The 13484-nt window shown below is 33.5% G+C and overlaps 1 protein-coding gene across 6 annotated transcripts; it reads right to left on the bottom strand.

Annotated features, from left to right (window-relative positions):
- Window positions 1-460: 460 nt before the first annotated feature.
- LOC105803543 (disease resistance protein RPV1) lies at window positions 461-8280 on the bottom strand. Of its 6 annotated transcripts, none has more exons than XM_052624579.1 (7): window positions 7672-8280; window positions 6344-7448; window positions 5917-6222; window positions 3610-5780; window positions 3416-3474; window positions 3045-3217; window positions 461-895 (listed from the first exon to the last, which is right to left on the bottom strand). In XM_052624579.1, exons 1-4 carry the CDS (start codon window positions 8142-8144, stop codon window positions 3648-3650), a joined length of 4017 nt encoding a protein of 1338 aa, XP_052480539.1. In that variant the 5' UTR covers window positions 8145-8280; the 3' UTR covers window positions 461-895; window positions 3045-3217; window positions 3416-3474; window positions 3610-3647. The 6 variants fall into 6 exon arrangements, with proteins under 6 accessions (XP_052480539.1, XP_052480538.1, XP_052480541.1 ...); XM_052624578.1 differs by having other exon boundaries at window positions 3045-3103; XM_052624581.1 differs by having other exon boundaries at window positions 3045-3099.
- Window positions 8281-13484: the final 5204 nt, after the last annotated feature.

The raw sequence follows: 13484 nt of genomic DNA, 5'->3' as shown, positions 1-13484 counted from the left end.
ATAATCACATTTTAGTATATCCAAAAGTTTCCACAATTTATTTTAAATTCAACTTTAATAATAAGGAGAAAGTTTTATATATGAATTCTCTTTGAATTTATTTTAATTTTAATTTTTATTTTTATACATATTGTAGTTATTAATTAAATTAGAAACGACAATGAATTAGCTGTTACCAAATCCACTCTGCCTGTTATGGATGATATCTTGAAAATTATTAAAACTTTCACGGTTGTATAAATTCATCTCTGCCCTAATTAATATATAATACACAATTTCAATATACAACAAATATATTATATCAAGGGTATGATTATTATCTTACCTTTTAATAATTATAAAATTTTAAAAGAATTCAAGATTTATTCTATGATGCAATTTTACATTTTTACCTTTTTAACATATACCAAATTGGGCTGAGAGAAGCAAAATTATTAGAATTGTTCCACATCCACCACCTAAGAAATATTATCCCGCTCCTCCATTAATCAAAAAAAAAAAAAAGAACCACGGTGCAAGACGGTTCGAATTTCAATGGACGATTCGGATTCTATGATCCTTTAAGTCAGATAGTGCACTGTAAAGTATTGAAGTATATACAAGTCTAAGCAGGTTGATCGACCTATTTAAATTAAAATATTTTTAAATATTACAAGAAAATACATTTTCATGTTAAATAAGTAATAAATATGATAAATAATCAAAAAGAAGAAAACCGATAATCTTTCTTTGGGTTCAAGTTGTGCCTGACATTTATGTATGGACTCTTTCTGATGTGCTCCCATAGACCCAAGGTTTGACTTTTCTTCCAAAAAAATAGTATTCAGAGTGGAAGGCTTGATTTAGATGCGATGGTATTATTGGAAAACCAAAGAAGACGATGTACAGATACAACCTGTGACCAAATTGCAGAAAACCCAAGCACACATGAGATGCAAAGTTGATTGGTGAGACTAAAGTGCATTGAGACGACCCCAACGCACAAATGATGGAAAATTGACTGCTGGACCAAGGATGCATTGACAGCTTTACTCGCACGGGGAGCTGATCAATCCCCCACAAGTAAATGACAAGAATTGTTAAGGTTCACATGTGAGTAAGACATCAACAATCACTAAAAGGTGAAATGCAAAGGTGGCATATATACATGAATGATAATACAATCCAATACATTTTAGCTTCAAGTGACACCCAACATTTTTGTATAGGCTCTTTTTGGTGCGCCCTTGCAGGCTCAAGGTTTGACTTTTCTACACAACACAAGTACATTTATACAAGAAAAGAATGGTTGAGTCACTGGTTTTCCTAATACATATGTTTAACTGGGGTTTTTTACAAAAATATTATAAAAAAAATAAAAATTTACCAAAACATTACAACTTTTTTTTATTTACCAAAATATTACAACTTTTTTTTTATTTACCAAAATATATAAATATTTTTTTATTTACCAAAATATATCAAAAAAAAAACTGACACAGCCTGATCACCCCAATGCCATTGGCGGCACCAAAGGTGCCAATGCCATTGGCGGCACCAATGGTGCCAATGCCATTGGCGGTACCAATGTGCCAAAGGACTAAAATGTGACCACTTGTAGTTTCAAGGACCTGACATGAAATTTACCATTTTAAATTTTGAAAGTGAATTGCTCCTGTTGTGCGCAATAAAATTAAAATGTGGCTAATTGCCTTCTAAGTCCTCCTTATTTATTATTTACTTTTTATTCCTTTCAACTCACTTTTTATTTAATAAACAAGCCCTTAACCTATTTTTGTAGTTAAATAAGCTCTTAATCTATGATTTTTACCCATAAAAGCCATTTATTTTATTATTAAAGTAAATATATTTTACCTAAAGTAAAGCTATTTAAAAAGTATAAACTAATTAGCATTTTAAGTATTATTTTCGTAATTTGATGAGAATAGTTTATTTAAAAATTTAGTAAATTTGATGAGAATAGTTTATAATTATACTTTATTTTTCTATTTGGGTTATATTTATAGGTGATCGCTTTTATTATTACTTCGGTTTTCAATAAGGCATGTCTAATATTTCTATTAATTTAAAATATAGTTATTAAATGAGAATAGTTTATTAAATTAAAATAGAATTATTACTTAATTAGAATTCTAAGTATCTTAATTATCACTTAACTATAAGTAATAATAAAACCGATCACCTATAAATGTAACCCAAATAGAAAAAATAAAGTATAATTATAACTATTCTCATCAAATTTAGTAAATTTTTAAATAAACTATTCTCATCAAATTACTAAAATAATACATAAAATGCTAATTAGTTTATACTTTTTAAATAGCTTTACTTTAGGTAAAATATATTTACTTTAATAATAAAATAAATGGCTTTTATGAGTAAAAATCATAGATTAAGAGCTTATTTAACTACAAAAATAGGTTGAGGGCTTGTTTATTAAACAAAAAAGTGAGTTGAAGGGAATAAAAAGTAAATAATAAATAAGGAGGGCTTAGAAGGCAATTAGCCACATTTCACTTTTAGTGCGCACAACAGGAGCAATTCACTTCCAAAATTTAAAATGGTAAATTTGCATGTCAGGTCCTTGAAACTACAAGTGGTCACATTTTAGTCCTTTGGCACATTGGTGCCACCAATGGCATTGGCACCTTTGGTGCCGCCAATGGCATTGGGGTGATCAGGCTGTGTCAGTTTTTTTTTTTGTTTTTTTTTTATATATTTTGGTAAATAAAAAAAAGTTTATATATTTTGATAAATAATAAAAAAAGTTGTAATATTTTGGTAAATAAAAAAAAAGTTGTAATATTTTGGTAAATTTTTATTTTTTTTATAATATTTTTGTAAAAAACCCGTTTAACCGAGGACCTCCTCTATCAGTGATGACATGTTCATACTTCATTATACATTTCATTCTTTCAACCATTCTTAGTGACTCCATATTTTCCATGGTTGAATGGAGAAACACATAATGGATATAAACAAGATCTTGGCACCCCAAGTAATATCCCCAATACTAAACAAGATATGGAAGCCAAACATCGTACCTTGAAGATCTGAAATTGCTGGGGAAAGCAGTCTGAAGTAGGGGATGTCAGTTCTCTACCTTGATAGTATCACAACAGATATTATGTCAGTCAATAGGCATTTGATGTGAGAAAACAAGTTGTATTGGTCACAATATAGACCAAGTCCATAAGAAATATTTGCTGAGTGCTTTCTGTTGATGACAAATAAAATAACAGAAACATCAATGATTTGCAAGCTCTACGGTATCAAATCAGGCTATTCTTTTGCATTCCTATGAGTTCTTTAGTGCTCCTTAGGTATCCACTAATTAGCACACAGATAAAGCAAAAACCAGTCTCACGCAAGTGATGTAAATAAACACTTTGGGGAGGGCCAATGGAAGGTTTACCTGGCTGGCATGAATTTAGTGTTCAAACTTCATTATTGTAATCAGAAATCAACTAGAACCTAGGACGGGAACAAGTTAGTTAGGAACATAAGACCAACAAAACCAGAATATTTACACACTTTATGTTACAATCATTTAAAATATAAAAATATAAATTAATTGATCAAGAGAAGTAACACCTCCTCAACACCAACCTTGGTCCTGTTCATTGGATGCTTAATCCGAAATTCAGTCAGAAGAAATGTAAATGCTTCAACATTTTTTGCTCTGGTTCATCCTCATCATTAAAGTTGAAACTTCTACATCTCCTGATAGTAGGTTTATCATGGCCATTGTTAAAATTGATATCTTCTCGGTCTGTTGATCCACCAAAATCTAGACTGTTAAAACTGCTTTTCAATGAGAGCCGATTCGGGTCAATTGGAGAGTTTGACTGGAACTGTATCATGTTAGGACTGCAACCATTCACATCATCCTGAGTGCATGGCAGATAAGCAGAAATTCCATAACTTGATTCCAAATGCTTAAGGGCTTGCTTCCCTTCCTCTTCATCAGAGCTGGAATTTTTTTTGGATTTGACATTGCCGTTAATAGAACATTTTGCATCAACATAGAATACATGTACACCACATTTCTCCACCTTCATATGATCTGCACACTTTCCATCCTCTCCAGCTGTAATGTAGAATTCAAATAAGGCCTCCTCATAATGCTCATCTTTTCGAAACATATTCTTACCAAACCAAATGATCATGTTATTGGACTCAAAGAATATGGGCTCATCATAATACAAAGGCAAAGTCCACCTACTTATGAAATTATGACAATCATTACATATGGTTTTTAACTGAATTTCACAGACAATTTTAACATCAATGTCTTTGGGATTGTTCTCGAAATTAACCACAACAGACGGAACAAAACACAAGAATCTATCACTCTTCCAATCAGGACATAGCTTGATTGTTATTGAAGAATCCCTGCACTGATACTCGAACCTTTCTGAAATTTCACTACAGGCAACAACTCTATCAAAAATATTTTCAGTTATCATTTCATAAAATCCCAATGACCTTTCTTTCACCCATTCCTTTACTATGCATTGAGATCTAAGCTGTGCGTTAGCCACAATATTGTCAACTACATCTTGATCCAAATTGAAGCAATTACTGAAAAGCATATGGACTAGGCTAGAATTCTCCCAAAACTGTCTTCCACTCAACACAAGCTCTAATGATGTGCAGTCATGTGCATTTAGGTTTCGTAGACTTGGGGGAAGCTCTGGCAAAAATATAAGGCTCTTGCAACACTTCAAGTAAAGAGAAATTAGATTAGGAAGTTGTCGGATGCTCATTGGAATTTTCACTATATTTGAACCACTCAGATCTAGAGTTGACAACGTGTGAAATTTAAGAAAGCTACTGCTAAGGATGACACTGAGAACATTCAAGTTTCTTCTGTGATGCACACAAGTTATGTGCTCATTCAAGATGGGTGAAGCTTTTATACTTAATCTCTTGAAAAAAGCGAGCTGAGATAGACATTGCATGGTCTCCAGGATTTCTGGGAAAATCTCTAAATTTGAACAACCTTGGAGACAAAGTTGTCGAAGAAATTTCAACTGGAAAATACTGCTCGGTAGGCTTTTAATCCTAGTACAGTCACTCATACTTAATTTCGAAAGGCCTCTAAGCAAAGCAATCGACAGGGGAATTTCTTCTATTGGAGTGTTGTCCAGTAATAAGATTTCTACAGTCTTGGATACATTTGGAAACTGGGTGATGTTCAGGCAATGACAAAGATGGATTGCTTTTAGTGAATCCAAATTGCCAATAGTGCTTGGAAGATTTCCAATCCTTGTGCCACTCATATCTAAAAGAGAAAGTTTACTGAGACACCCAATTGACAAGGGCACTTCTTCAATCTGAGTATATGCCAAATTTAAGTCTTCTATGTTCTCTGAAACATTTGGAAAATGAATGATGTTTGGACAGTGAGACAGGCAGATTATTTTAAGGGAATCCATCTTAACAACACTGTCAGGAAGATTGTGAATCCGTGTACAGCTCATATGTAAAGAAGCAAGTCGATTGAGACACTGGATTGATGAAGGCACTTCTTCTATTCGAGTCCCACTCAAGTTTAATGTTTTTAAGGTTCGTGGAATTTCGGGAAACTTTGTAACTGGACAGTCTTTAAGACACAGGTTTTCAAGAAATTTCAAATGAATCATACACGGAAGATCAGTCAAGTTTATGCACCCACTGAACTCCAACTCTTCAATGTTCAAGGCTCTTGACAGATCTGGGATCCTAGTTAAATTCTTGCAATTCCTGAGATCAATCACTCTTAAATTCGCAACATTCTGTAGAATGAGAAAAATGAATAACAAATTTAGTTTCACGTCTGTAACTAAATTAGAGATTTACTAAACAAAGAAACTTTTTTTTTGCCGGGGGGGGCCGGGGGGGGGGTTGAGCAAAATAGTACAGAATACATACCTGCTCTTTATCCCATAGTTGTTCGAAGTTACTGTCCGGTAATCTTAATTCCACAAGCTTCTCTGGAGTAAAATTTGGTGGCAAAGATTTCAATGGGCAATACTCCCAATGAAAATAACTAAGCTCACCTGGAAGAGACTTAAGATCCTGCTGTGAAAGCAGTGAGTTACCCTCCTTTCCAGAAAGCTGAGAATAATAAAATTTGATATACCGAAGATTATGCATTTTGTGGAAAACATCTTGATGTAATTGTATTCCATCAATCCCATGCATGTCCAGGAATATCCCTTCGATAGATTTAGTCCCCTGTCATGAACAACAAACAATTAAGTACAAATAAGAGAATTATCTTACACATGCATTCATCTTTTAGCAACTTAAAATTTAAGAATGAGGAAAAGAACAAGATAATGTAATCAACTTTTACCGCATCATGTTTTAAGACTCGAGCCACATCTTTGGGGATCCATAGCCTACTGCGTTCACCAGGATCCTTGGATTCTTGGCGGACAATGTTCCAACCCATTTCTTGTAGCAAATCATGCATCCAAAGAGTACTATCCAGTTCTGTAATGTTAATGAGACACTTATCAAACAGGTTGCTTATTCCAAAATGAGCGCCTTTATAACAACTATTTAATATTTTTGCAACAGCCTCTGCCTTTTCCCCTTTAAAGAAGCATGCAATATCAAGAAATATGCCCCTCTCTAGGTCATCCAATCCATCAAAACTCATCTTCAGCAGATTATGAATTTTTGGGTTGGGATGTTCCTTTAACTTATCCAATGCACTTTCCCATTGTTCTTCAGTCTTCTTATAAAGTGTAGAACCCAAAACTTTAAGAGCTATTGGAACCCCTTTAGCATATTCTAAAAATCGATTTGATAGATCCACAAAATCATCAAGAGGATGGCTTTTCTTGAAGGCATATAGAGAAAAAAGATGAAGTGAGTTCAGGTAGTTCAACCCCTCAACCTTGTATATTTTATCAACTGATCCATTCTTAAGTACTTGTTGATCTCTAGACGTTATTATAACTCTACTTCCAAAACCCAAGTGGCGTAGATCATCTACTAATATTTCTAACTGGTCCAAATCACTAACATCATCAAGGACAACAAGTACCCTTTTTCGATGGAGTCTATCATTGAGGAATTTGGATCCTGTTCTGGGAGTTCCTGTACCAAGGGTTTCTTCTTCTAATATCACAGAAAGAAGCTTATCTCGGAGTGAAGCAATTCCATCACGTCTTTCGGACTCCTCTGTAACATTTGCTAGGAAGCAGCAACTATCAAATTCACCACAGACTTCATCAAAAACAGCTTGAGCAAGAGTTGTCTTGCCTATACCACCCATACCCCAAATTCCTAGTCCTATCATTGGGATGTCTTTCACATTAATGCATAACAATTCTTTAATCTGCTGTTTGTGATGATCTATTCCAACCAATCCTTTAATATCGTTAGGAGACATAAGATCCATCTTCTTCATAATATCTTCAACAATTTTCATCATGTATTCAGGTTCTGATCTGAAAAATCATAAAATGAATAGACTAAATCTATATATATATATATATATATATTTTAAATAAGACAAACAGGAAACAAATAAACTTATTGAACCCATATAATGTCATATCATATCCGATGAATATTGAATTGTAAGTTTCAATCGGGAAAAAAACAAAAACCATAAAGTACAAAATTCTAAATAGAATATAATTAATTCAAAAGGATGAGAAATTTGGTCACCTGTCAGACTTATCTCCCACTATGTGCCATCCTTTTATATACCCAGCTTCAGAAAAAGCATCTTTCCACCCTTGCAATTTGTGTGCCCAATTTTGCTGATGGTTAGCAAAAGCTTCTTCAAAACTCCCCGTACATTTTCGCACATCGGGGGGGTTAACATGATAGAAGATAGGCACTACTTCTAGTTTATTGAGCCGCTTCAACTCCATGATCTTGAAAAGTTCTTGTAAGCACCATGAAGAAGAAGCATAATTTTTAGAGAAAATGATTACCGAGATCCTTGATTCTTCGATAGCTCTCAACAGTGATGAGGACAGATTCTGCCCTGTTTTCAGTTGGTTTTCATCCATGTAAGCTCCGATCCCTTTACGCTTCAAAGCTCGATATAAATAGCTGGTGAAGTTGTTGCGAGTATCTTCGCCGCTGAAGCTGAGAAAAACGTCATGCTTTCTGTGACGAAAGGAGGAAGCCATGGAAGTTAGACAGTGGGGATTTTGAGATGGATGTGAATATGAGTTGCAATTATTTCAACAGTAACAACCTAGAATACATTTCAAACTGCCTACTTATCTCTCTCTCAATGAAACTGGCTGCTTACATAAATACGAAAATGAATAATCGAAATTTTATAATGATACGTACCATTAGGAGATACGACATGAAAATAAGTATTCACTTAAAGTACAAAAATATAAACATTAAAATTTTTGTATGCACTTTTAGTTGGAAGCATGGGTATTGAAAATTAAATTCAACACTAATAAAAATATGAGAAATTTAAAATTGAATAATCAAAATTTTAGTTGATTTTATTTTTTTCTTCAATCAAGTTTTTAGTTTTTATTTATTTATTTATGGCTTCGATCAAGCATGGAAATCTTTTTAATTTTTCTGAGTTTTGTAAACTAGGTAAGAAAGTCTTGTAAAAAAAGGGTAAAATATAAAAAAAACCCTATTTTTTTAAAATTTATCGAAATAGGCCTGGTATTTTATTATTTACCGGAATGGGCCATTTTCCCCAAAATCGTGTCCACGTCAGTGCGATGTCAAGGGACGTGTCAGAAAATCGCGTCCACGTCAGCATGCTTTGCTTACGTGGACACAAATCGTGTAAATAATAAAATACCGGCCCTTATCTCCCTGAGAAGAAGTGGAGTAGGTTGAAGATAGCAGATCAGATTTTGTCTTCCTGTACTGGCAGCAAAGTAGATCGAAGATACTAGCCTTATCTCTCTGAGAAGCAGTGGAGTAGGTTGAAGATAGCAGATCTTGTCTTCCTGTACTGGCAGAGAAGTAGATCGAACACCCTAGCCTTATCTCTCTGAGAAGCAGTGGAGTAGGTTGAAGATAGCAGATATTGTCTTCCTGTACTGGCAGAGAAGTAGATCGAAGACCCTAGCCTTATCTCTCTGAGAAGCAGTGGAGTAGGTTGAAGAAAACAGATCTTGTCTTCCTGTACTGGCAGAGAAGTAAATCGAAGACCCTAGCCTTATCTCTCTAAGAAGCAGTAGAGTAGGTTGAAGATAGCAGATCTTGTCTTCCTGTACTAGTAGCGAAGTAGATCGAAGATACTAGCCTTATCTCTCTGAGAAGCAGTGGAGTAGATTGAAGATAGCAGATCTTGTCTTCCTATACTGGCAGTGAAGTAGATCGAAAACCCTAACCTTATCTCTCTGAGTAGCAGTGAAGTAGGTTGAAGATAGCAGATCTTGTCTTCCTGTATTGGCAGCGAAGTAGGTCGAAGACTCCAGCCTTATCTCCTTGAGAAGTAATGGAGTAGGTTGAAGATAGCAGATCTTGTCTTTCTGTACTGGCAGCGAAGCAGATCGAAGACACCAGTCTTACCGCCTTGGCAGAGCAGATTAAAGCTGAGGGCAATGAATCTTATCTCCTTGTCGTTAGGACTTGGATTAGCTGAAGTAGAGCGGTTTAAAGCTGTGGGCAGCAAATCCTATCTCTTTGGCATTACGGTTAAATAGATTGAAGCTACAGTAGCAAATCTTACTTCCCTGGCGGTGCAATGGAACAGATTGAAGCTACGACGATGAATCTTGTTACCCAGGCATTGTAGTTAAACAGACTGAATATGGTGAATCTTATCTCCCTAAAGTTGCAGTGGAGCAGATTAAAGCCAATAATCCTATCTCCCTGAAGTTGCAGTGGAGCGGATTAAAACAACCAGATCTTATCTCTCTAAAGTTATAGTATAGCAAATCGCATCAAGTCTTATCTCCCTGAAAGTGCAGTGGAGCAGATAGAAGAAACGAATTCTATCTCCCTGATGTTGCAGCGGAGTGGATCGAAGAGCTAGTTCCTATACTTCTAAAGATGCAGTAGGAAGGAATGAGGCTATTTAACGAAGAAGAAGAGCACCAAGGTCCAGCATGACCGGGCAAAACTGGTTATTTTTAGAGTCTTTGCTATGTTTCCATTACATGACAACGAGCAAAAAGGGGCAGCTGTAATACCCAATTATTACCCGGGGCCCAAAACCATTTACACAGCCCAAATGAATTAAATACATTCGGCCCAATAAGGCACAAATTGCTAACCCAAGCCATTAGCCTAATAATACCAACCCAAATTAGCCAAACACAGAAACCTTAGTAGCTGCCTCTGTCGCAGCGGCCTCACCCCACGCACAGCAACTCCACAAACGTCGCAGCACGTCGCCTCGCACCACGTACGTTGTTCCTGCTAACAAAACCACGAACCGCAGCACAACAATAAGATATAGGATTTTTTTTTGTTTGATTATTATGATTTTTCGGTATAAAAGCCGATGGTAAACCATTGTTTTGGGGGGGTTTTTTGGAGGATTAAGATAAAAAAGAAGAAATCGAGAGAATGGGGGGTTACGTTTTTGTATCAGAAAACTATTGAAAAGAAATAAAAAACAAAGAATCAAAGAGGATTTTGGAAGGTGATTAACTTTTTTTTGTTTTTTTCGGCTGCATCTTACTACTTTCCTTGTTTTTTTTCTCTTCTTTCTTTCTTTCACACGAAAGAAAAGGAAGAACCATACCTAGAAGGAGCTTGTGAAGCCTTTCTCTGTTCTGTGCCGAGTGCAGAATGAAGGAGTAGAGGGGTTTTGGAAGAAGCGGCGCATGCAGGAGGGGAATAACCTAGGGTTTTTTTTATTAAAAGGTTTTAAATGGCTTTTTATGCAGCATACAAAAACAGTGCCGTTTAATGGCCATGGACTTGCGCATTTTGACCTCTGGTGGGCTATTTACGCGTTGGGTCCTTTGTTTTTTTGAAGTGTGTTTAATCATTGTTTTATTTCTTTTAAATTTCGCTACATGTTTTATTACCGTTTCATTTCGGTTCATGTTGCTGTGCAGTGTTTGAGAGGTTTGGGTAAATTTTCCTTTGGGTCCTCCTCCTGTTGCGCGCATTTTGATCTGGTCCCTTTTCGTGTTTTCTATCTTTGAATTCGGCCCTTAAACTCTGTTTCTTTTCATTTTAATCCTTAATCTGTTGTTTTAGTTTTTTTTTAGTTTTTTTATATATTATTAATTCTGTTATACTAATTATTACTATTATATTATTTGTTATTATTATTATTATTATACCTATACATATATACGCGCATATGTATTTTATAATATATATGTATATTTCAAATGTTTTTAATACATATACATATTTTATATATTTTTATTATTTTATTTTCCGCATTTTTATATACATATATATACATATTTTCATAATTTATTAATATATTATACTTATACATTTTTTTGTAAATGCATGTACATATTTTATATATTTTATTATTGTTTTATTTTCATGACTTTTGTGTGCACATATATATATATATATATATATATATATATGCATTAACATTTTATAATACATATACATCTTTTATATTTCATAATCCAAGCACATTTACATGCATTTTCAATAATATGTATTTATGTACCCTTTCTAGAATTATTATAACGCTACGTTTGGTTCGCTGTATTGGATTAGAGGTGTATTGGATTAGATGTGTAATGGAATAGAGGTGTAATGGAAAAGCTGTGTAATAGCAAATCAACTGTTTGGTTGAATGTAATGGAATAGAGGCGTAATAGTAATCCTGTGTTTGGTTGAGTGTAATAGAGGTGTAATAGCATAATGAAAAAACTAAAATGATTAGAATACCCTTAGCAGAAATTTGTTTTGGTAAATGATTATTGTTATTGTTATTTAAATTTTAATAAGATTATTATTATCAATAATAAAAATTTAATCATATTTAAACATAATTATTATTAAATATATTTTAATTAAAATATATAATTTAATAAAATTCTTAATAATCAATATTCTTATATGAATTTACTCAAATCATAATATATGATACTATAAAATATAAATTAACATAATTATTATTAAATATATTATAATTAAAATATCATGAATTTAATAAAATTCTTAATAATTAATATTCTTATATGAATTTACTCAAATCATAATATATGATACTATAAAAGATAATTTGAAATAATTAATATTAAATATATTTTAATTAAAATATATGACTTAATAAAATTTAAAATAATTATAACTAATAAATTATCTTATATGAATTTGTATAATTTAAAATAATTATTATTACATATAATTTAATAATAATATATAATTTCATAAAATTCTTCATAATAAATTTTCTTATATGAATTTATACAATTTAAAATAATTAATATTAAATATAATTTAATAATGATATATAATTTCATAAAATTCTTAATAATAAAATATTCTTATATGAATTCATATAAGATAATTTATAATTGCTCTTTGAGGACACTTTTGTGGTTTAATCTTAGTTTTGCATGTTAATAGATGGAATAGCTTGAACTAATGGTGTTATATAAATCTGTTGGATATTTGCGCACCACAGGATAATGCCCAACCCTTGCAATCAATTGAAGGTGATGAAAAGCAAGAAGATACATCCGTAATGGTGGTAATGATGAGCGATGGCTTCAAGAAGAAGATGTTGAAAAGGTAAAGTCAAAATCGCCACAAGCGTGCAAAATGAGAAGTCAGATGCAGAGAAGGCATCTTGAACACAAAGATGAAAAGAGTGAGAATAAGAGAAGGAAAAAGCCAAAAATAAATTAACCTCATGGGATGAAGCTATGGATGATGATGATGATAATTATGACTTTGGTGTGGATTATGTTAAGGGAAATGAGCAAAACTAGTGGAGGAGTTCCAATGTCAGGTGTTGAAGTTGATGAGTGATGAGAACTAGACATACCTAGAAAATTTTATGCAGACATCGAAGGTGTTGGATCCATGCAGATCGAAATTTTGTTTAATCAATGTAATTCCTTTCAATGTCATCACTTGTTAAAATGTTATTTAATGAATGCTTACATACTTTTTAAGAACCCGAACGATAAACTGAAAGTTATTTTTTTGTTGAATATAAAGGAGCGAAATAGATTCAAACAAAAGGATAATGGGGATTAAACACCTCGGATATTATATTTATTTGGTATCATGATCGATGAAAAGTGTGAAATACAAATAGAGATACTTGGCACTATTCCTTTTAGTATCGTGCCCGTGGTCCGTATTAGCAGCAGCAGGTTGGGGGATTATAGGAGGATGGGGTTGTAGAAACTCCGTTATTGGCGCTTGAGGCTAAGCTTTAGTCTGCAATTTCCATTGTTTGCAAGTGGCACCACCGCCCATAGATGTACTTAGGGAAGTAGACTTTGGAATCACCTTTGTGCCTCCAATTCCTCGCGTGCGCTTGCTCTTTGGCTCTTTTACTCTTTCCAATACCTCTTCCTGTGTGCATGAATTAA

The sequence above is a fragment of the Gossypium raimondii genome, chromosome 11, assembly GCF_025698545.1.
Source record: "Gossypium raimondii isolate GPD5lz chromosome 11, ASM2569854v1, whole genome shotgun sequence".
Taxonomy (NCBI): Eukaryota; Viridiplantae; Streptophyta; class Magnoliopsida; order Malvales; family Malvaceae; genus Gossypium; species Gossypium raimondii.
The sequence above is the reverse complement of the archived record's forward strand: the minus strand, read 5'-3'. Positions and strand labels throughout refer to the sequence as shown.

Bases quoted from the DNA above. Each gene is read 5' to 3' on its own strand.
- LOC105803543 (XM_052624579.1), bottom strand. From the start codon at position 8,144: ATGGCTTCCTCCTTTCGTCACAGAAAGCATGACGTTTTTCTCAGCTTC. The intron at 7,449-7,671 runs GTGACCAAATTT...ATGATTTTTCAG, and splicing joins GTGGGAGATAAGTCTGACAG to ATCAGAACCTGAATACATGA. The intron at 5,781-5,916 runs GTATGTATTCTG...CTCATTCTACAG, and splicing joins AACTATGGGATAAAGAGCAG to AATGTTGCGAATTTAAGAGT.